Source organism: Atractosteus spatula, chromosome 7 (genome assembly GCF_055471065.1).
Source record: "Atractosteus spatula isolate fAtrSpa1 chromosome 7, fAtrSpa1.hap1, whole genome shotgun sequence".
In the NCBI taxonomy this organism is placed as follows: Eukaryota; Metazoa; Chordata; class Actinopteri; order Semionotiformes; family Lepisosteidae; genus Atractosteus; species Atractosteus spatula.
The window spans coordinates 61,645,158-61,669,454 of NC_142712.1; the positions used below are offsets into that span (position 1 = coordinate 61,645,158).

The following is a 24,297-nucleotide window of genomic DNA, read 5'->3' on the forward strand; positions in this document are numbered from 1 at the left end:
AACACCACTCACCTGCCTGTGCATCAGCCACGTGATTCTAGTCACCCCTGTGCACAAGTCATAGACGTTGCTTTCTGGATGTGGTCTAGGAAGCTCTGGCAAGATGCCTGTTGCATGCCAAGCCAAAGCGTGTTAAAAGTGAGAAACTTAAGTGCACAAATTAAGAACATGCAAATCGAAAATGATCTTTATCTACGGAAAAAGCATGCAGCCGCAATTTGACCAGTGGGTACAAAAGTAACGCAGACGAAACAAATGTTACTGCCGGTATGACTCTCGGTGTAAATGTTTTGTGATTGCAAGTGACAACTAAACCCAGAAGAATACATTCGTTTTAAAAACAGAAAAGTAAAGATATTCTGGAAACCTAAAAAGAGCAGAACAATTTATAAAACATTACAATAATCTGAGATCTGGTCAGTTTTAAACTCTGCAACCTGACAAAGTTATCCAGGCAGAAAACTCCACACATTGCCCTAGACAAAAGTTTTACAGCGCCTGTTCAAGTGTACGATAAGCCCACATCACATAGCATCCACCTCTTAAAAAAAACAGCTCCATTCTCTCGGGAAAATTACCAAAGGGTATTTTAAAGGTTCCCTTAAAGTTGATATTATCTTAACAAGCAAAATGAGAATTACAGCTCAGTGCAGGCATGAACCATCACAAAAAAAGGTCATATTCAAACTTACTGTATATGCACACCGACTTCAACTTCTGTTCTGGGAAGAAGCAACTCAATAGATTTTCCTCAATAGTGAATTTATACTTACAATAAAATATTTATTTCAGTTGTAGGGAAAAACTGAACTATGGACAGCAAAGCACCATGTTTTTATTGGATAAACTGTATGATCAGGTACGGATCTTCTGAAGAGACAATTCTAGTAGAACAATCGAGTTGAGTTTAAAATCACACATAACCAGGGATCAACACTCTATAAATGTGCATTTCTTTAATTAAATCCTTGGTGTATTCTCAACGTTTATTACTCATTAAAAAAACAAATAAAGATCACACACTTTCAGACACAATCGTTCAACTTGCACTTGACTGTATAGTTTTCTACACAGTTCAGTAATAGCATGAAGTGACATTAAAGGTATTCTAATAACAACACAAGGTCAAGTTGCTAATACAGTCAGAACTTAGACTTATGAAAAAAAATTCAAGAACCTTCAAAAAAAAAAAAGGTTCCGATACGGTCCTAAAGAATTTTCACATTGCATTACATTTTTTAAGGTTCAGATTTCAATACACATCGAAATGAAATAAAAGACCTCAAATCTCGAATCTTTAATTCCAGGTGCATTTTGTTACGTTCCTAGTTTGGTAAGCCTACATCTTTTTCACCAGTGCAGCCAAACCAAAAGCAGCATAATATAAAAAGTTAACTCTTCAAAACATACTAAATCTTGAATTAAAGAGGTATATCTGTTATTTTAAATCTTATTTGTTCAGTATCCTATTACGAATGCTTTGTTTGATTCTCTAATAAGGCTTCTGCTTAGGTTACGTGCTTTGCTCACTATTCCAAAGAACTGCTTCAAAAAAGACGTGTGGAGATAAGCTCGCTGTGGAGATAAACGAAGGGGAAGCAAACTGCGCAACGTTCGAACAACCCAGGGGGGAAGCACTGTGCACTAACACCTGTGCAAGACTTCCTCCTGCCTGTTCACAACATGCAGCACCTAGGAATGGGTTCAACTCCAATGTCTGGTGGGACAGCTTGTCAGAATGGCAAATCTAAGCAGGAACAACAAAGTCACAAGTCAAAGAAAATAAGAGCACAGGGGATCAAACCACTTCTTTAAGGACTGAACAGGGATGTCAAAGAGGCTGAAAACTTCTTCACAGAAATCCAACAGGATTTGATGCTGGAGGAAAAAAAAAAAGCAATTTAATGTATGATCGCGACATGATGTCTGTGACCGTCTCCTTCCTCTTCAATAGCATTTGATTTCTTCAAGAGAAAGTACAAGCATTCTCCCAACATGAAAACGATTACCTTTGGAATCTAATACAAATGGAAATGTGCCTCAACAAGAGAGGAATGTAACACGAAGCTATAAAAAAAAAGGCAAACATGACTAAAATGACACTACCTCAAAATCGTGTTTAAACAAAATCATTTAAGCAGCAATGACATCGTCTGGTTGTCGGAGAAAACAACTGTTAAAAAATACTAGCACTTAATACAACAAACTCAAAAATTCACAATGGCAACTCGAAAAGTGCATGAGGAGTGAAGGTGAGGACGTCCTGGGTCAAGTGTTGATGGAGAACTGGAATCGTTTCGTAATGTCTGAAGGCTTCAGTACGCAGCATGTGGAAGGGGAGGTATTAAAGCTTGGTGTCGGAGCCAGGCTTGGTCTGCCGCTCTACGTAGAACAGGATGTACGCCTTGGCTTTCACCACGGTTTCCTCGTCCGTCAGTGTGACGGTGCTGTCGTTGAAGTGAAACCAGCGCCCCTCGTGTGTGGCGTACGCCGTGTAATGGCCTGAGCCGACACTGTACGAAAAGAAAAAAAACAGGGAAAATAAGATATCCTCAGTTGGGCAGATAACACTACACGTTTTTCCTATTCCCAGCTCTGAAGTTAAGGACACCGCCTTACAGCCATTGCTAACATTAGCAAATATCTCCCCCTGCTGGTCAAAGGATAAACCTGCAGCAACTTCGCATTTGTTCTCAATAACAAGACCTCGGACTGTAACACAAATCCTAATACCAGAAGTAATTAGTAATGAATGATCATTCACTTGGTCTTTAAATCAATTCACAGAGACCACAACAATGGACAAAATAAAACAGTTAGCATAAGAATGTGTAAGCTGCATCCTCAAGCTGAATAATAATAATAATTATATGGAAAACGGGCCAGCAATGCATTTGCTTGGTATAAGCTAAAGGCTTGATAATTCCGCCCTTGGAGAAATGCTATATAATTATTAATTGATTACATACATTATCTGAATCTTTAAACACTTCAATGAACAGCTAGCATACAACACCCAAAGCAAGAGAGTAAGATAGTACTGTCCTTAGAAATAATCTATACAAATATACAAATCAATTAATGATCTAGGAAAACTGTTTAACTGACATTCAGACGTGAAGGACACAGTCTCATGTAATAGTTCTTTTAGAGAAAACAAAACTACTTTTAGTACTTTTTTTAGTACTTTTAGCCAGCAGCCATATCAACTCACCCTGCAACTCACAACTGGCTGCCCACTGAAGCTCAGCAGGTGTGAGCCTGGTCAGTACCCGGATGGGAGACTCCTGGGAAAAACTAAGGTTGCTGCTGGAAGAGCTGGTAATGGGGCCAGCAGGGGGCGCTCACCCTGCGATCTATGTGGGTCCAAACGTCCCAATATAGTTACAGGGACACTACACTGTAAAAAGGCGCTGTCCTTCAGATGAAATGTAAAACTGAGGTACTGACTCTCTGTGGTCATCACAAATCCCAGGCGTTTCTCAAAAAGAGTAGGGGTGTTACCCCGGCATCCTGGCCAAATTCCCATTGGCCCTTACCAATCATGGCCTCCTAATAATCCCCATCTTTGAACTGGCTTCATCACTCTGTTCTCCTCCCCACTGATAGCTGGTGTGTGGGGAGTGTACTGGTGCATCATCCTGGTGGGGCTGCACACTGGTGGTAGTGGAGGGGATCCCCATTGCCTGTAAAGCGCTTTGAGTGGAGTGTCCAGAAAAGCGCTATACAAGTGTAAAGCAATTATTATTATAACTACTTTCAGTGTCAGCTCCCACTGATTTTTGTAGCTTTTTTAAAAAACAAAATGTCAGTGTTGTCCTTCTTCTGAGACAGATGATGACAACAGACTGTGGTTTCTGTATCTATACAGCTGTGTTTAAATTCTTACCCAGATCCATGATGTACAACTACAGCTGCAAGGTCATAAAGGCAGCTGTCTGGACCACTGTTTTCAGGCTGAAATCAGAAAACACAAATGCAGATTCACCCAAGCTGAAAATAATTTCACGTTCAAATAAGAAATAAAAACAGGCCGATGGCTGCTCACCTCCAATAAGTAGCATTTCATATCCAGACCTCGAAGAGGAAACTCTACATATGTGTCTATCTTGTTTCGAAGATATGCTGTCCAGTGAAATCTTTTCAAATGCAAGCACAAGACCTAATAAAGGAATAAAAATGTAATCATGAACTATTCTGCAATATCTTGGGCACATTAAAGAAAGCATGGAGGTCTACAAAATTTAAAAATATATTTGTTTTCAATTTGTCTTGCATTTCTAAGATCTACAAATCTACACAACAAATACTACAGGAAAATCTCTTAGAACACTTTTTTTGGTACAAAGCTCTTAAGAAAAAAAAAGAAAAAAATGGTTGAAATATTGAGGAAATATAGCTATCATTTTTGGATTTAGTACCAGTAGAAGGAATGCAAAGCCTTCGAGCTAAATGTGTTTGCTTTAATGCACTGCGTTTGCTTTATTTTTACTTTTTTAGCACTTTTGACCCATAAAGTCTGGAAAAAGCTGTAATGAGAAGTGCCAAAATGTCAAATCAAAGAATCATGCTGTAATCATGCTGAAATACCGATTTAACACATGTGGAGACAGGTTCAGCTGATAACAGTTGCAGTTACTATTTTCTTTTAAAAATTCTTTACAAGTCATCATGTGATAGCAGCATTATTGGAACCACTACCAATAATGCTTGCATATTTCAGTCACAAGTAAAAAAAACACTACTATCATCACCATCTATTAGGACCATGTTACAATGACCTCTTTGAATGTAGTCTTAGAGTACTTCTGCCGTTATCAGTGGGATGTATGTGTATATTGTACTTGCTGATAAAATTAACAAGCAAGACAGGAAAAGCGTTCAGTCGAACTCCTCGATAATATCCAAACACCTAATCAAGATTGTCATGCTCATCAGAAATCCCAGCTGGCAGTGAAGAGAAACTCACCATACAATGAGCATCACGCCATTACTGCACAGTGGATTGTTTAAAGAAGGTAATTCAGAGCAAAGGGAAGCTGTGACAAACTTGCAGGGTGTGACTAAATGTGGTACTTGGAGCTGTGGTTGTGCAACTGTGCAAAGATCGTCACTTTTTGCAAATGAATAAATAACCCAGCCATTCTGAACACCCAGGTTACAAACTGTTACAACAAAGCATGTTTGTTTTTCACACCTATGAAATGATTTTTTGCTACATCGAAGGGTGTGTCCTTCGCAGGTGAAGGGAAGAAGCCATCCTCAGAGTGACTTCTCACAATGCCTTCCTCAATATATATATACACACACACACATGTTCTTTGAAGTTTTAGACATCTTAATTATTGTAACGTGGTCAGTAGAGTGATTATTACAACAAAGCATTTGTGTTCACACAATGACAAAGACGGCTTTGTGGTAGGGCAAATATAATAACGGATAACTTTCCAGACCTCGGGAATGAATTGGAAGTAAAATGAAAAAAAAATGCTGTAGCACTAGATCTATCCTTGTTTAATCTAATTAAAACAAAATTACTTTGTTACTTTATCCCTTAAGTCACACCTGCTTCGAACAGTATTCATCATGTTTCCTTCAGAATGACCCAAAACAGAGAAATCATGGTATTTGAGAGGGTTGGGTACCTGGAAGTCTCCAGGATTGTCATTTTGCTTATGTGGAACTTTATACCTTATGGGCAAAATAGGGTATAGCTTTGCAGCCTGTAAAACAAGCATGTCTATAGGAATATTTTTAAAACAACTTTATCTCAGAAATAGTGTGAGGGTTTATTGGTAGTATTTGTAATGAGAATGAATACTGGAAATTAAAAAGTTTCCGCCCCCCCCAATTATTCAAGTTATTTTATATGCAAACAAATTAGATCACTCTTATGATATTACAGCTTACCCTGTGTTAAAAGTTTTTTTTGTTATTTATAATGGATTTTACTTTGGCAGCACAACCCTAATATATACTGTCCTTATAATAGATCTACAATGGAACAGGTTTATTCCACGCTGAAAAGAGAAGAAAGAAAACGCAACGTTTCTGCCGTGGAGCCTTCTTCAGGAGTGGGGTTCACGCATGCTGACGCCAACTACCCACTTGAACTACTATAGATCTACAATGTACATCTAATGCTGTCCTTAAGGAAACTGAATAACTAAAGCACAAACCACAAAACACTTCTACATAAGCATGCTAACTCTTTGTAAAACAAGCCATGCCTTTACTAGAGACTGAAGTAGATCTGAGAGATGAAGACGTGCAAAGGATTTCTGTATTCTTCTACTGCACAGCCTGTGAATAAGTGATTTTGTGTGAAAGCAGAAAAAGTGTTCACTCAAACCTTTGCACTAACAGGCAAAATTATTAATGGGAACTCACAAATATTGAGGATTTACTGTATTTCATTTTTAGGAAATGCTCACAAAGGTATAAAAAAAGAGGCTTGTAATGTGGCAAGAGGACAAATAAGATCAGAATATTACAGCCAATACTTCAGTGCGCATGGATTTTCATCAGGTACAGACCATGACTATCAGCAAGCAAAGATCAGCAAAGACCAACTGTTCTCACGATATATTTGAAGTTTATATTTAAAAAAAGTATTGAAGCTTTTGTTTCATGTATGGCCCAAATCGATCTTTAAGGTTGCACTCTGAATACTTCTTGAATGGGGCCAATATGGAGAAACAGAAATTCTAGGGTGACAGTTTTGGTACATTTTATGCATTATGTCTTGACCTTTGGCAGCTTTTGAATCCAGAATTTCTTTGTGGACTTCTGGCGTTTTTTACATTTATGGCACATGTACAGCTCTGTTTCGTCAAGTTCTTCCAGGTCAGTGAAACTGCGCAGACAATCTGAAATTAACACAGAAAGACACTTGGCTAAGTGAGAAACAAGCCAAACTACACAGCTGGACCGAGCTCTGCGCATTTAAAACAAGAACATCACAGATTATCACTGTTACAGCAGACACCCACAGATCTTTTTGGTTAAAAAATAAAAATGCAAGTTGTTTTTTCCTGCGTATTTTAAGAAAAGCTTTTCAGAGAACAAAATATTGATTTTTCAAGTGCTTCTCGCAAGTTATGTTCAGTTTCTCCAAGATGGTTATCTAACTAGTAATTCTTACCACGCAAGGTGCAAATAGGGCCATTCTCTTGATTCTTTGATCTCTTGTTTCGAAACTGGCTTGGAATATCTAATGAAAGGTCTGAAAGGAAAATAAAATATGAATAACTGAAGACTGACAGAAAACATAACCCTTCTGGTGTAGGTCAAGTAGGCATGACTTACCAAGGAATGGATCAAACTTTCTGGATTCGGTCCCACATATCAAACAATTCACCTCATTCTGAAGCACTCCACCAAATATTGCCGTGACAACTGTAGACGTCCCATTTCTAAAAGAAAAAAAAACACGTGCCTCTTGTTTCTGCTGGTCTGACATTTGTACACGGTGTTATTCAAAGGTCAGGAAAGCTGGCACCCCTTGCCTCACTTCCGCTCTGCATGATATACGTGTGTAACCACAATAGCAGATGCTGCACTGCTTCTCCGTCAGCACATACAGTACACACGCACATCTAGAATGCTTGCACAAAAACAACATTCAAAACCTTGGAGGGAATGCAAACAAAGAACTTTCTGAATCTCTGTCAAAGCATTTGCTGGGCGGTCTAACAGGTATACTCAATGCTGGATTCAAGTCATATATCCTTTTACACTGAGTGCAACTAAATGAAACCCTCATTTCTTTCTTTTGTTTGCTACAGGGTTCTTTAAATCGAACCAAGTCTGACCAAGATAACTCCCTACCTTATTGCGTTTTGCCACGTTTTATAGACTATTATGTTACAATAAAGGTTGCTGAAGTGTCTGTCTGTCTGTCTGTCTGTCTGTCTGTCTACATTTGATTTTATACACTTTCAGCAAAAATGCAAACACAACTATCAGTTCTCTCTGGGCCACATTTCCTGTCTAAGGCCATTTTACATGCCTTTTAAGACGTTTGATAAAAAGAAACGTGTGGTATATAAACTGCATCTGTACTGGAACATGGGGAAAAGCCATCGAGACACTGAAAGCTGTGAGCCCCATGCATGAGTGAGTCCACACACTGTCAGCAACGTCTTACATGCAGCATTTGCCCCCCGCAGAGAGCATGACCCCATCCTGAGAGATGGTGGAACAGGACACTCCATTACAGTCCCCCTGAAGTTCCAGGTGAAGATGATCCAGCAGATAACGCATGAACTCGTGGGCATCCTGCTGCTGGTATCCCCTAGAAACGCAACAAGATGTTTTTTTGCCATCATTTATAAGATCACTTTATTGGCCACATAAAATTTCTTGTATTAGGAATTTGTCTTTTCGCATACCCCAGCTTGCTCTCCTTGAGACACACAGACAGGGAGAGAAGCTTGAGGTCAGAGCGCAAGGTCAGCCATTGTACAGCGCCCCTGGAGCAATAGGGGTTAAGGGCCTTGCTCAGGGGCCCAACGGAGTAGGATTCCTCTGACAACTGCGGGATATGAACCGGCAACCTTCCAGCCACAGGAGCAGATCCTGAGCCACAGAGCCACCCCACCACCCAGTGTTTCTGCATTACAGTGTTTGATTCACAGCTCTTCTCAAGAAAACGAGACTTCTCCATCGTCTAGTTACTTAATATTCGGTTAAAAGCCAAAACCTAAATTTGTCAAGCTAAAACACCGCTCTCCTGAAAAACCTACTGAAAACCTACCGAGGTCATGATTCCAAACCTTTTCCATGATAACTATCTTAACGATATGCAAAGTCATTTCAAACATGTGGAAAAATGTAGCTTTTTATGTATTTTATGCTTTAAAGAATATCATTGTTAAACAGCACAGGTGATAGGTTTAAGGAAAACTGAAGTGAAAACCCACACGCACAGAGAACAGACAGAAAAGAATGGTGGAGCCTGCAATTCTGAGTAGTACTCTACCTGAAGTTTGGCATGATTTTCCAAATGACATAGAATAAGGATTCAGGACTGAAGGCGGTTTGACTTCCCTGCCACAATGAACAAAGTGTCTTCCGAAACTCTTCCACAAGGGAGCTGCTTCAATGATCAGAGAACACAAATGCAATTCATTGCCATGACATTCATTCTTGACAGACAGCTGAATGAAATTCATTCACTGCTCAGCAAAGCCGGGCGAACAAATTTCAAATACACTATTTCATGAACTGCACTATTGTTTTGTGATAATGTCGAGCAGGGAAATTCCACTCTAACAAGCTAATATAAATAGACCATACATACTGAGCACTTCAACAAAGTCATTACTGCAACAAATTCAGAATGTTATCAACAAGAAATGCCAAAACCTTTTTTGCAAAAGGTACACAGTCAACTATAGTGACAGTCAAAAGTTATCAGAGCATGTTGCAAGTAATATAGCTGTACTTATGCAATGCATGCTTTGCAATAGGTTGCATATGCCTTCTTGTGGGATTCTGTTCCACTGTCAGATCACGAGAACGTGAGCTGTGTCTGTAATGTCACGCCAGGACGAGCCTGCAGAAAGGGCAGCAAGTGAAGTCCCAGGACTTGATCAGCATAAAGTGTCTGTAGCAACTAGTCACTCCAAGTCAGACCGTGACACTAGGACTTCCTTGCTCTTTGCGCTACTGTAATATTGTATATAACAATTAGCTTATTGTTCAGAATGTCTGATCTTCAAAGATGACCATTCAGGCGCCTCCACACAGCTGAATCGCTGTTCTGACCTGCTGTTTCTTCTGCAAAGGAACTAGCCATGCAGAAGCAAGCACAAAGATGGAGCATGACAGCATACTGATCTTGGCAAGGTGTTCAAACCCATTGTTTTCAGACCATGGCCTGTCACCGAGAGACCAAGATTCACTGCAAAGATTCGTGAAGTCACTGCTGGCTATGAACACCACAGAAGAGCGGTAGTGTGCTGCCTTAGTGCAGCCTCGCACAGAACGTTGTGCGCCAGAGAAACCTGCCTCTGAAATCACAGAAGATTCCCTGCTGATGACAAGTGTTAAGCAGCATACTACATTTTCCTGTTTCGCAAGTTTGACTGTTAATGAAGCTATTGCAAAAAAGACATTTCCTGAAAAAAACTTTGTGAACTTGTTGCAGCATTTAGTTCTATCTGTCACTCAATATAATTAGAAATGAAGCACTGGGGCATAGCCTTTAACATGACTGCCGAAGAACTCTTGGGTCCTGGGGTCACCTTCAGGCAAGGGCACCTTATGTGTTAAACTTAACTGGTGCAGTGCAACTGGTTTCTGTCACTGGGAATCTTTCAAATACATGGCTTAATTATTTGGGGTCTCTGAATTGTACCCATATTTGCCCTGCAATGGACTGGCTTCCTGACCAAGAATAAGTGGCTTTTTGGACGATGGATAGCTGAATCTGTTGCTGTGCAGTGGTGGTAACTCTCCCACACAACCAGAGATTCAAGCAGTAAGGCTTGAAGTTTGTCCTCTGAACACCACTAACTTTAAGAATGTTTTTACTAGGGCCATGCATATTCAGCTGTATTTAAATCAGAGGATTGGAAAGTCAGCAGCAAACCTTATATATGTTTCTTGCAAAACCAGGCCCTGCTAACTTTTAGATTAAACTTTTTTTTAGATGCATGATAAATTTGTCCTAGGCTTTATCCATCATCAAATAAAATTGAATGAATACTCAAAAGTTTAGCTGTGGCAGTTTTAAGAACAAGCTGCCTACCCTGAAACTAATATTGCAAAGCTGGGATTTGAATTATGAACCAAATAAAGCTCCCACTACCTCCACTTCAGGAAAATGAATAGGACCTTACACACTGGTGTCCCCCTGACTCCTTGTATGGTACATTCTTCTTCCTGCAGTTTTACCACTGCGCAACTCCACTGCAGGAAGCTCCTTGAAATAGCAGCAGAACTGTTGAATATTACTGGAAGAGAAACAGAAAGTGAATGTATAGCACTTGCGATAAGTTTACACTGATAAAAGTACTGATGCAAGCACAAATACTAGTAATGGACGAGGTAGTATACAACTCAATGATACTGCCAAGCTTTGAAAACTACCCCCCTTCAAAAAGGAACGTGAAAGCTTAAAAGAAAACACAGAATAGAGTCTACAAGAAGTTGGCCTGAGCATTTGCCTTTTCACTGACAGTCTTGAATCTACCTTTTGGAGGTGTAAAAACCCCTTATACTTTCTAAATTAAAACCAAGTCACTTTGAAAATGCTAGTGATCAACAACTTTATATGAACCTGGTCCAGCAACTAAACAGTTAAAAACTCTGGGTTTTTAATCTTTGTTTTTGTGGAAAAGAAAACCGTTATTGTAAAACCGTCATTACTTCAGTTTCAACTAATGTTCTTTTTTCAATTCATACCGATGGCCCAACTGCTAATTTAAAATTATCGCAGCAGTCCACAGATGAATAACTAAGTAAGGGTCATCAGGCACAGTTGCAACCGAGTCTCAGGCTCAGAGAGCCAAGTTCAGAACAGAGATTAAAATCCCTGGTCTTTCCATACACTGCCAGCCTCCCACACCTCTGCGACCAAGGTCACTGCAGCAGATCAGCCCCACACTGGCTGATTAGTTACCTGAGGGATTGGAGAATGGCATTCATGAAACACGTATTTCCCAGATTGCGAAGGCCTGTTGCACAAAGAGCAGAGGCACCACCCTTTAAAGAGACAAACAGCCCTTTAAAGACAGGAAGATGTAGGAAAATGAAACATTTTCACTGAGTCCGTTGAATGAACGGTGCTATTTCTTGCTTTTCACCGAGAAATGTGAAAAGAAAGGGCACTTTTTAAAAAACAACCATCTCGCAATATAAATGACTTATAATATCCGTCTGATTCTTCTACCCAAAGCGACTTGAATTTGTACCCATTTATACAACAGAGCATTTTACCAGAGCAGTGCTAACCCAAGGTTCACAACACTAGAGCCCGAGATAAAATGTCAGTCCTTGCCACAGCGACACACTGCTGCCTATTATGACTTTAGATCTTTCCTGGGGAAGTCTCCAGGAAATGGCATATTTAAATGGTACTCACATTGTCTTTGAAGAGCTTACTGTTGAGAGATGAGCATTCCAACAGTTTCCGCTTCCTATGTCTATCCACAGCAAAGGCTGAGCTGTAGAAGAGAACAAAGAGTGAAATCTTGCTCCTCGTGCACTTGTGTCTCACTGCTGCCGATAACTCTAACCCCACCACCCTAAAAGAACAACAGCCAGCGGGGTTGTGAAAAACTGCATGCTATTCAGAAAACTGAATCTACTACAAAAGTTTGAACAGACGATGAGATGAAGTGGTAATTTGTTTTTGGCGATGAAACCTATCGATTGCAATGCGACAATGGACAAGCCAAGTGATTGGGTAACATGACACTATCTAAAATAAAATGAAAAACGGAAACGGGCAAATGAAATACATATCCTAACTGCCTTAAAATCATTATTCTATTTGGGCTTTTATATAGGAAAAGTGTGAAAAATAAATGCACAGAAAGAATATTAAAAACCTTAAGAATGGCTTAATATCAAACAACGCCATGCTTTCTTTCTAAAAGAGGGGAAGTGCGTTTCCATTTTTAAATCATCATCATAACCTACATACTCAAAACAGAACATGCTGTTCTGGTTCCTGTGGGTGTACAACCATTTAATAAAACTATCTATTGAATACTTAGAAAGGAAAAATTCCTTATCAGACTGTTTTAGCTTCAGTGTGCTCTGTCCTCTTTGGTATTTGCTAAAGTAGACCACATGACTAAAGTCTCTCTTGAATCGATCTATTTTCTATCAAGCCAACTTATCAATGAAGTTGCCTTAGCCAGAGGAATTAACACATACAGGTATGCCTGTCTGGACACACACGATATTTAAGAAATACTGAGGAGGTATTCAATACCCAGAATACAAAAATAAACCATGTTCATTCATTGTTTGAATATTATAATAAAGGTATAGGCATAGCCATCAGCTATATCACCCTGTAGCACACTGAAGTTTAGAAGGTGGGAGCCTGGCCAGTACCTGGATGGGAGACTCCTGGGGAAAAACTAAGGCTGCTGCTGGAAGAGGTGTTAGTGGGACCAGTAGGGCACACTCACCCCACGGTCCGTGTAGGTCCTAATGCCCCAGTACAGTGACGGGGACGCTATGCTGTAAAAAAGGTGCCATCCTTCGGATGAGACTAAAACCGAGGTCCTGAGTCCCTGTGGTCATGAAAAAATCCCAGGATTTTTCTTGTAAAGAATAAGGGTGTTACCCCAATGTCCTGATCAAATTTCACCTTGGTCCTTACAAACCACAGCTTCCTACTAATCCCCATCTATGAACGGGCTTAACTACTCTCTTCTCCTCCCCACTTATAGCTGGTGTGTGGTGAGTATACTGGTGCACTTTGGCTGCTGTTGCATTATCCAGGTGGGGCTGCACATTAGTGGTGGTGGAGGGGATCCCCATTACCTGTAAAGCGCTTTGAGTGAAGTGTTCAGAAAAAGTGCTATGTAAGTGTAAGGATTATCATTAACAGTACAATAAATCAGACATAAGAAAAGCTACTTCATATCACATAAGAGCTGTTAGATACCCACGTGTATTATGTGCAATTCATAGAAACATTTTCTTATTATAAGCAAATCTCTCACTTGGCCTTAATTGTTTATTACATTCTTCTTGTCTTCCAAGTCTTTAAAGTCCATCAGTATCCAGCATTGAAGACTGGAGCCAAAAAATTACAGAAAAGAATCATCTAAGAACCTATCAGGTTATAATAATCAACTATAAAAAACCTGTGATGCTGAATCATTAGGCCTACCTAAATTAACTAATAAATTATCTTATTTATGTGTTTGTGAATAAATCAATAATGACAAGAAAATCTGTTGAAAATATACAGCATGCTTGGCGAAAACCTGAGCTTGATCCATCAAGATATGTACTGTATATATGAAAGCAGAAGGGCATATTTTGTGCAAGTCTATAAAAAAAGTAAAACTCAAATAAATATTGTTAATGTGGAAAGTAAGTATTAAGGCAGAATTGTTTTTTACTTCAACCGGCATGTTGCTAACAGGAGCTTCAATTGTATTCTTAACATTCTGTCTTGAAAGCTGTGTCTGCAACACGGGTACAGTGTAGTGCAGGTTCTCGGTCTTATTCATACTCACTTCTCCAGATTCTGAAGATGTTCTCTCACTTTCTGCACCATGCCCAGCTTGGTGTCGTTCACAACAAAATCATCACATCTGTAGCTGAAACAATGGATCTGTATTGGTTATTCATATTTATATGCACCGTCTTATTTTAGAAGTTCAGGTGGGGAGCTGCGTCAGCATGCGTAGGCTGCAAAGGAACAAGTAACGGGTTTAATTCATGCTGAGAAAAAGGGAGAAAGAAAACAACGTTTCAGCCGTGAAGCCTTCTTCAGGTGTCAAGTCAGGTTGACTGGAATTTATTCAGCATGGAATACACCTATTACTTGTGGCTTATTTTAGATATTAGATAGAAACATTCAAGACATAAAAAAAACTTTTTCTTGCAGCATGGTTTCTGTCTTCTGCTGCTCTTAAAGGCAACTATAGTGAACTGTAAAGAAATTAATTTTAGGTTTAAAATGTTTTTTGTACAAAATCATACTAGTATATTAACTGTAATGATTTTACACCATTAAAATTTTAAAGTTACGATTTCCACCGAAAGAGCAAAGTTAGATTAGCACAGAAGATATAGGCCCAAAACCCAACAAGGCCAAGTTACTTAAATACCATTTGTTTTGCAAAGATAAAATTCTCTTCACTGAATCACAATTTACCATGTCATAATCCACCACTCTCAACCCAGTCTTGCTGTATTCACTTAGAAAAATGCCACAACTGCAATTAACATTCCACAGTAGAGCAGTCACAAATAAGGTACCCAAATGAACACTGATCACTGACACATGTACACTTTTGCAATGGGTAAAGAGCATGTCAGTGAGAAACTATCCTGCATTTTCAGATTCCTCTGAATACCTGTGTGCCCTGCTAAAGAACTGGTTAAGGATTTCTCTAATCCCACAAAATGCATTCCAACTTCTGGAGAGCTAAAGATCAAGAGTAATGGCACCTGGCAAACATCAGCAGCCTGGTGTGTTTTTTGCAGCTGCTGTGGTTAAGGCAGAGAAGATAGCCCACAAAAAACCCAGGAAAATCCATGTTGAGGACAAAGGAGAGGAAAAGATGAGGACAAACAAAAGGGTTTCAATAAACCAATGACGTTTGACACATTCCTTTTCCCTTCCCTGCATTTAGACTACAGCTACAGGAACTAAAACACCAAAAGTTACAATTTGTATACTTCTGTTCCTAAACTGACATTACACAAAACATTTTGCCCACTTCCTAATTACTCTTCCCCTTGAACTGTCTTAACACTGTTGTGCAATCGCAAAAAGCTGAGATTTCTCCACACTCAATTTCAATACACTGCCTTAGTTATGAAATTGTAAAGCTAACTAAGCTACGTCTTAATCACACAGGACTGCATTAGAAAGAAAAACCTATCATCTGTGAATTCAACAAAAACCAACTACTGCTGATGCACTTAGATTACTTGTTTTGTCCTAATGCTGCTGGGTGTTAAAATAAGAGACTGCTAGATGAGGCAGCACTGCTATGCGAATGAATGTTAGTATATTGTGCAGAATAAACCCTGTATGCTGGAATTTTCCATCAGGCCTCTCTCAAGATCTTGGCAGCTGATGTCACAGTTTGTTAGAGCTGAAAATACAGGTAGAGCACAGAGACCAAGCTTTCCCCTACCAGTATGTGCTGTAGCTGCTACAGTCCATGCACACAGCATGTAGTGGCTTCTCCTTATCATGCTTCTCCGATTTTTTGTGATTGCTGGCAGGACTCTGAGTATCTTCAAAATGCTTCTTTGCATGGCCATTCACATACCTTGCAATAAGAACAGTAAAAATAAAGCTTGAGACACAAAACACATTTTTTAAGTCACTTGCTTTTAGTTTCCAGGGATTAAGAGCACTTGATTTTAATCCTTTCACATGGTTTGATTTACATGGTTTAATTTAAAGACAGGTGAAGTGGGCGATTTTCTCAGAGGTTAGACCACCATAACAAGACATAACATTCTCAGAACCAAAACAAAAAAAAACGATCTTGTTGACATCAGAGGCTGAAGCTCCTCTAAATCTCCCAACATGATCAAGACAGTCACATCTGTAGCTGTGTGTCTCCGTGGTACACTTTCACTTACCTTCCGCAATGCACACTGGAGCAGGTCAGACACACCCAGGGGCTTTTGTTTGAGCGGCAAACTGGAAAACAGAATATGATGCAATGAGCTGCACTTCACAAAAGTTACTGTCGCCGAATCCACTGACCAGATCCCAAAGCTGTAGCAGCTGGGTAACCGATTTAAAAATTCAGTCACCACCCAGATGCCATTTCTGTTATTATAATATATATAATGTTTTTATATATTATAAGGTCATTATAATATTATAATAAGCATTCTATACATAACAGTGTATGTGACAAAGTGGTACGCAGAGGGAACTGCTGTTCTTTTAGATCACCTGCAATATTAACGGAAAAGAAAAAAAATGGAGGTGGTGTAAAACAGCTATACGATTTAAAAATAAAATGAGTGAAAAATTCTTCAAAGCTTTTGGGGACTACACATTACATTATTTCAGATGTACTTGACTAGACAGAAGTTTGTGTACCTTAATGCCTTACATTTAAGATCCACGAAAAACATGGTTGATGTCTGGACCTTTAAATAAACACCCTTCTTAAAAATGATCTTTCAGTATGTTTATGTGAAAAGGGTTTTTCTTTAATTACCTTAAAAAAGTAAATCAGCAAAATCATTTTCTTCACTTTTCAGGTTATACAATCAATGATAATTCAAAAAAGTTTTTATTAAATTTACCTACATACACGAAGATGGAACTATTGTCTCAAACTTCACCTTGATGTCTTTGCATGTAATATAGAAATGAAAATAACTGGACTCAGTAACTCATAATGAACAGCTCTGAGACATTCTTGCTAAGATGATGCACGGGCATCCAAATGAATAATGCACAAACCCGTCTAAGATTAGCGAGCACTAAATCAAGTGGAAAGTCTGTGGAGGTGGAAAAGGCAGGGCAAACACCAACTGCAATGTGCTTGATGTTTTCTAATGGAACACAGTCTAGAGAGGAAAAAACCTGATATACTCAAGACTGCAGCACAACTGCGGATCTGTCTGCTGCTTAACACAGCTTCACCAATAGACGGTGATTAGCTTGCAGACGTTTGGATTTAAATTCACCGAGAGACTAGATGCTAAACAAAAACACAAAGCAAGGACTGTGAAGACCACACTAAGACACTCCCCTTGGAAGCAATAATCAGTTCCACCAGGATGACTGAAGATAAGCTGGCTAGTTGGTAACTTATATTTAGTGCATTATGAACGCCAGTAAAAACAACAGTCCACACCACTTCTTGAGTTTAACAGTTCCACTCCCACGATTGAATCTGCAGTATTTCTTCTAATCACTTGATGGTTTCAAAGGTGAACGAGCCCTGTGCTAATTGCGATCACCATTTCTCAGTACACACGACAAGCATCAGAAATAACTGTTGCTAAGAAACAGTCAATATGTGAGAGAGCCCAGCAATTTCTTTTTATTACTGTGTCAACATCGGGGAAAAAGTCAATATATAAGAAGATCTGTCCTTACCTGCTTTCAAAAGGGAACAAACATTTGCACAAAGGAAAAAATAAAAGAGAGCACAAAGGATTCCCTATACAAAGGTCTTTACAGAGACACTTACCACTGGAAAAGCAATTTAAATTAAATGCTTGCGTTTGTACAGCTCTTTCATCCCACAGTGCTTCACTATAATACAACACCCACCCGCCATTACACACAGGATCTCTGTTAACATCTCATCCAAACGACTGGACTTCCTATAGCACCCTCTCAAGACACTGAGTTCGGAATGAAGAAATGAAGAGTATCTTCCACTGCCAGAAGAACATATTTTTTCTTAATGTGTCCCTTTCCAGTATCAAACAAGCCCAACCTTGCTGAGCTGCTCAGAGCTGGTGAGACTAGGCTATAAGGTAGTAACAAAGCTGTCATGACAGATTTGATTTGTTAATGCTGTTGTTTTGCTTTTTGTATGCTGCCATTTAACAAATTTTAATAGATTTTCAATTATTTTATTGCCATTCAGAGCCCTGTACAAATCTAATCTGATTTACCAGCAGTAAACATCTCTATATTATAATTAAACAGTTTTTTTTTATCTGTACTCTTCCCTGGACATCAGTTGAGATATTTCATATTGAAACTGTTAATTAATGCTGTTAAAACTAACACCAATAAAGCACTGGTTTCAAAAGTGCCAAATATGTTCAGATGAGAACTGCATTTTTATATGACCATTGCATAAAAATAGACTTTTACCAGATGAATACTTGTGTGTTTATTAGAAGAAAAAAGTTCAAATGTCAAAAGAAATGACCAATTATTTCATATAATATGCATTTTTTGTATTAAATCATAGTCAAAAATAAGATGCTCTAAGGCCATTTCGCAAGTTTATCTGACAATACTTCAGTCAGAGAAAAAGAATATTTTCTAGCAACCGATACAAAAATGACAGTATTAATATAAGAAAGAGGCTTATTCTCGCTGAGGGTCATGGCACCCTAGAGCTTATAGCCCATCCATTTCAAAGTCTACAGCACATACATTCAGTTTAGGAATACAGAAGCCCCATTTTGTGCAGATGCACAGTGTGGTCAGGGGATTCACTGAAAGGTCAGAAAAAAAAAACGGGCTAGAAAAAGAAAAAAAATCAATACCACATTACATCCCTCATGATAACGTAACCCAAGAAGAAACTGAAAACTACTGTAACTCAGGGAAAATTCAGTGCTGGATTAGGCCAAAGTGTAAACGCAGTGCAATGACTTCACTGGGAACATTAGGAGTAGACAGGGGGTGCAAACAAGCCCTCACTCGCCTGACAGACCATCGCATTCCTCACCTTTCCCTTTTTTTGTGAGCACGAGCTGTCAAGAGATTAGGTCAAATACATGCACCCTGATCCCCCCACCTCCAATCCATTTTAGGTTCCTCAGAAAACAAACAAGGACCGCTATCTACATTCATCAATCAGCTCGTCAGGCTCTGATGAAATAAGTTAATTAAGGATGCAGCTGCAAGGATGTGGTTCGGCTTTTGTCCGACAGCATTTGCCTGGGCTGTGGCTAAGCATTGTTGCCTTCACCCCGAGACCAAAAGGTCAGCAAGCCAGATTTTCGACTAGGCTTCTGCTTCAATAAATATACTGAAGCATTCTCTACTGAGGATGTGGCCACATACCCAGTGTCCTGCTCAGCATGCTATGCATATTTTAAACCACATCTTTTCTCTACGAACAAAGCAAGAGAATAAAACTGGCATTCATAGCACATTGTATCTACTAAGGAGCACATTTAGAGGAAAAAAAAAAGACGTTAAGGGAACAAAAGCAGCCTGCTGTGCAGAAAAACCACTGTGAAAAATATAAATGTTTACTTTGGTACATTTAAATTACAGAAACGTTTGGAGTTTTACGTGCAAAACCCATAAAATCAGGCAAGCTAACTCAGACCCGGGGTGAACAAAGAACCGTGAGTATCAATGCCATTGTGTTTGTTCAATTGTTTTGTTCATTCATTATTAATAGGTTTCTATCAAATACTCTTTATGGACAGGGAAGCAAATACAACATATGCGCTGAAACATTAAAAAACCGAACAGCAATCTGAAGGCGAGAATTCTTTAGGTTAAATCTCTTGCTAAATTTGACTCATAGCCACCTCTGCAGGACTCCGCCCTGCCCACTGGTTTGCCTGACAGGAATCAGTGCTCACCAGCTACAGTACACAAAGCCAAAAGCACATTCAGCCAGACACCAAACCCAAACTCATGACATTAAAGCTGAAGGCACAAGCTCTAGGCAGACTGCTGAGAAAGCGACAGATGTACACTCCGCAGCAAGTGATTCCTTTCCTGAAGCCCTCAGAAACAAAAGCTTTTGTTAGCTTCACTTTAAAACAAAGTTCAGCACATAGCTATGTTTTAACTGCTTTACAAAATTTTGTAGTTCCTGTACTGGATGTTAGGTGTGTGTGTGAGTGACAGAGAGAGGGAGTACTGACGTCAATGCACTGAACAATCTGTTCAGCTGTTGCAGTCTAATCAAGAAAGCCATTTGACTCCAGAAACACAAACAACAGCATAACACACCACTTCAATTTTCCTGGAACGCAAGATAACACCAGATATTCACTAAGAGCTTACAGGTAGTGGACATAAAAACAATGGAAAAAGCAACATTCAGTCACTTAATAAAGCACAGCTCCACCGTGGGCAGCCAGTATGTGCCACGGAATAAGTCTACCAGCGTCGGGAATTCTAGAGGAGGGACGAGTTTTCATTTGCCCACGAGAATATCAACACACGTCAACAGAGGTGGAAAACGCTCCCAAAAATATCCCAGATATTCCAAAAATGCTCGATTAGGTTCCGAGTCAGAGACCGAGAAGACCATAATATATGGATAACATCAACGTCATGCTCACCCTGGAAGACACCCCTCCCGGCAGGACAGAAATGCTGCAACACAGAGTGAAGATGATCCCTGGGTACCATTTAGAAGCCATTGGCATTGACCTTGCTTTGTCAAGGGAATGGGTGCACCCAAGGCATGCCAGGAAAATGACCTCACAACATTACAGAGCCAACAGAGCCCTTCACTTTTGGGAACAGGCAATCAGGGCTATGGAGTGCTGGTGCACTGCCAGGTATGATGACCACTTTGTGCACTGCAATGCAACTATGGTACCCCACTCTGTGGTGTTCTTAGCAGACTCGTACTGCTTTAACTGGCTGCGTGCACCCCAGACTGAAATTTCCAACCATCTGATCTGTAGCTCCTCACCTGCATTGCCTTGTTCTTTGAATTAATGCACAGCTATCACAATCCTAGGGTATACTCTTCCACCCACTGTTCCCTTTGTTGATGATGTCCTTCCCTGCTGACATCTGCTTAGACACTGCTGGTCGTGAAACAGCAGCAAGTTGAGCCATTTTGGTCGAACTTGAGCAAGTTGAAACTCCTGCCAAACGCCCCCTTCTTCCTGTTTTAAAGTCACAGAGGTCTTTCTCTTGTAGCCGTGCCCACCATATTTCAGAGGAACCAGCATGTTCATACCTGACCCTAAGGATGCTGGGATGTTTTTTTGCTTAATAAACGCATGAGCCACACCTGTGTGGAAACTCTTGCTTTTAATGTGCTTGGCATGTTTTCATGATCTATCCACTTCCTGTACAACAGCATACAGTTTAGATTTCACTAGGGAAAGATGACATTGTAATTTATAAACTATTTCCTGTCCACGTACACAAATTTAGGGGCCATCGGATTATATCTCATATCACAAAAGGGGTGGCAAACGTTTCATTATAGGGCTCACTCTTACAACTAGGGGAGACCAACAAGACAAATCACAGTGGAAGCAAGTTTCATCCATGATATTAATATTACAACATGTCTCACTCTCGCCAGAGGAACCTGAAATTTTATTCTATTCCCACCTATTACTGATATTAATCAATCAAGCTCTTGAGTGTTGTGTTTGGTTGAGAGAGTTGTTTCACAAGAGTAAAGTCAGGATAAAAAAAAGGTTATCTTAAGTTTGTCCAAGAAATCATTTCCTTCCTGCTGTACACTCACAAGCCCCTAATCAAATCTGGCTGATTGGACTAACAGCACTCAACATAACAGCGCTATCAATTCTAAACACTATGACGTAAATACGTTCCCTGTGTAACCACCAGATATGTGGCGCTTCCAATAGTATTTAAGAAGCTCAAAAGATACATGAGCAAGCTTACTGGTACTGTCCTTTCTTATAAGGCTACAGTACGTAGAAAATAATTGCATTCTGGGGTTTGCTTTTGACATTTCTTTGAAAGAAAATGCAATGTCTCAGACTCCACAGTTATACAAAGATCAGATTATTTGGAAAGTGCCTGTAGATTCTTAAATACAAGGCAGTTGTTAGACTTTAACTACATTTTAAAAACAAAAGTCTAAAACCAGACAGGCTATTTTCCTTTAATTAAAAGATATTCAACATGCCTTGAGCCAAAAACAAGCAGGCAGGAGTGACATTTTTAGTGTCAACATCCTGCTTGGGAGAAGGTGTAAAAAATGGAGGCAAACATAAGTTATTTTCTGATTATGCATACTGTAGACGTGAAAGATCTGAGAAAAACTAAGATGTTCAAACGATGTGAAAAACGATCCCGCAATTTGACTTCAGTTTATGGTCACGAAGTGTTTCTTCAGCCGCACAGCCAGTACTGCCACCCAAGTACATGTGCAGACCTCAGCACCACCACCACCACCAAAAAAAAAAAAACAACAACCGGATTTAAGTCCACGTTGATTCACCACTCATCATCTTCTTGTTCCCCATCTCCTCTTTCATGGCAACAAGAAATCGTGCACGTCCACAGTTTCAGCAGAAAACTGCACCCTCCTTGGAAACTGTACATTTCGCCCCAAATATCTCCTGCAGTCCCCCCCCCACCACAATTTGCTTACAAGCGGCAGGAGATTTAGCAGACTGAACAAAATAACAAAAAGTTGTCTCCGCGGTTCGGGGCTAACTCGTGTGCCATTACAATCCGCGGCGATTACCTGGCCAACAACACAATCGGCTGCCTTTTCACGAAGGTGTCAACCATCTGCCTGTGCCATTCACCGCGAAGGCTCAGCGGGGGCGATCCGCAAAGCAGTCAAGAAAGCACAGGAAATATAAGCGTGTCATGTATGTGTATATATATATGCGTGTGTGTGTTTTGTTCGAAACACAGGCCTCGGCGAGCCTGCGAGGTTTCCTGCCCTGTCCGGACCGAACCCGCACGGCGTCGGAGCTCCAAGACTTACCGCTGCAGCACCAGGACGAGGGAGAACCGTTTGGGAACCGGGAGGAATCCGGGGCGATGCAAACGCTGGAGTTTAGATGCGGACACTCCATTAAGACCTACACAGATGCGTTGAAAAGGGGGGCGAGAGTACGGGCTGTTAAAAAAAAAAGGCTCAAGATCGTGCGGTAGTGCTTGATTTCCCCCCCCCCCCACCCTTGGTGTCCCGCTCACAGCAGCAGCAGCAGCAACGTGCCCGTCCTCTAGTTCACGAGTTGTTGTTGTTGGTTTTTTTTTTGCACCCCTCTCCTCTTTCTTTATGTATAAAAGCCCTCACCGACTATAATACGCCGCCGCCGCCATCTTTTTTTTTTTTTTTTTTTTACAGCGTGTCTGTCTACCCACAGCACGGCAGCCGAGCCAGCTCCGGAACTGGAGCAGGCCGCCCCAAGCCGCGTTTTCAGACTGCGCGGCGGAAGAGGATCCCGTCCGTGTGCGCCGAATCCACCCCAGCCGCGCACACCCGAGAAACTGGTTCCTGTCTGTGCGGCCGGCGGGCCTGGTCGCTCGTCGGCGCGGCCGCGAACGTAAACTTTCTGTCACCACGCCAAAAACAAAACAAAACAAAACAAACAAAAACAAAACAAAACATCAACATTTTTAAAATGCCATAGCAAACAGAATCTCGATTGAGGCTTAATTCCTTCTGTTAAACATTGACTGGGGGTAAACCGGCGGATGGCGTGACACCGCTTAAGTTTGTTTGTTTGTTTGTTTGTTTGTTTCTCTGCATTTTCGATAAAACGAGCGAATGAAGAAACTTCGCGTTTTAATTTGTTTTGTTATGTTTTGAGAGAACGCTTTTCCTTAACGTTTGCTCGTAGTCGTCTGTGCCCAGGTCGAGCTGGGATACTGCCCAGGATAGGCTACCGTTTCCGACTTGTTTTTTTTTTTTGAAAGTGAGTGAGCTGCTTAGTAGCAGATCACTAATTCCGCGTAGGGTAGAAAATTAAAACGTTTCGGACCCTTGGCGTCTCTGCATAAGAGTGCAGTGCAGCTCTGTGAAGCTCAAGGATATTGAAAAGTGCGAGAAGATGAATAGGGGGAGGTGATAATACAAAAAGAAACAAGACTGGGAGACTAGGAATTGTCCGCTTCTCCAAGCGAAGTGTGGAAGGAAATAGGCAAATCGTACACATGATTGATTGTACAAAGTGGAATGAAGATGTGAACCAAGGTGAAGGATAATTTTGGTT

At 40.3% G+C, this 24,297-nt stretch overlaps 1 protein-coding gene across 4 annotated transcripts; it reads right to left on the reverse strand.

Moving 5' to 3' along the window:
* Positions 1-941: 941 nt before the first annotated feature.
* On the reverse strand, positions 942-23,437 carry usp3 (ubiquitin specific peptidase 3). 4 transcript variants are annotated; one of them, XM_088920130.1, is made up of 16 exons: positions 23,379-23,435; positions 23,064-23,160; positions 16,306-16,366; positions 15,849-15,986; positions 14,214-14,297; positions 12,092-12,173; positions 11,630-11,712; positions 10,848-10,961; positions 8,984-9,097; positions 8,150-8,296; positions 7,309-7,415; positions 7,145-7,225; positions 6,751-6,869; positions 4,049-4,162; positions 3,890-3,957; positions 942-2,513 (listed from the first exon to the last, which is right to left on the reverse strand). In XM_088920130.1, the coding sequence occupies exons 2-16, from the start codon at positions 23,152-23,154 to the stop codon at positions 2,345-2,347; spliced, it is 1,572 nt and encodes a 523-aa protein (XP_088776256.1). In that variant the 5' UTR covers positions 23,155-23,160; positions 23,379-23,435; the 3' UTR covers positions 942-2,344. The 4 variants fall into 4 exon arrangements, with proteins under 4 accessions (XP_088776256.1, XP_088776254.1, XP_088776255.1 ...); XM_088920128.1 differs by having other exon boundaries at positions 8,984-9,100; XM_088920129.1 differs by having other exon boundaries at positions 23,064-23,437.
* Between the last annotated feature and the right edge of the window lie 860 nt (positions 23,438-24,297).

Coding starts and splice junctions, on each gene's coding strand:
- usp3 (XM_088920127.1), bottom strand. CDS start 23,154: ATGGAGTGTCCGCATCTAAACTCCAGCGTTTGCATCGCCCCGGATTCC. Junction 6,870..7,144: donor CCCTATTTGCACCTTGCGTG/GTAAGAATTACT, acceptor TGTTAATTTCAG/ATTGTCTGCGCAGTTTCACT. Junction 4,163..6,750: donor GGATTCAAAAGCTGCCAAAG/GTCAAGACATAA, acceptor TTCCTTTATTAG/GTCTTGTGCTTGCATTTGAA.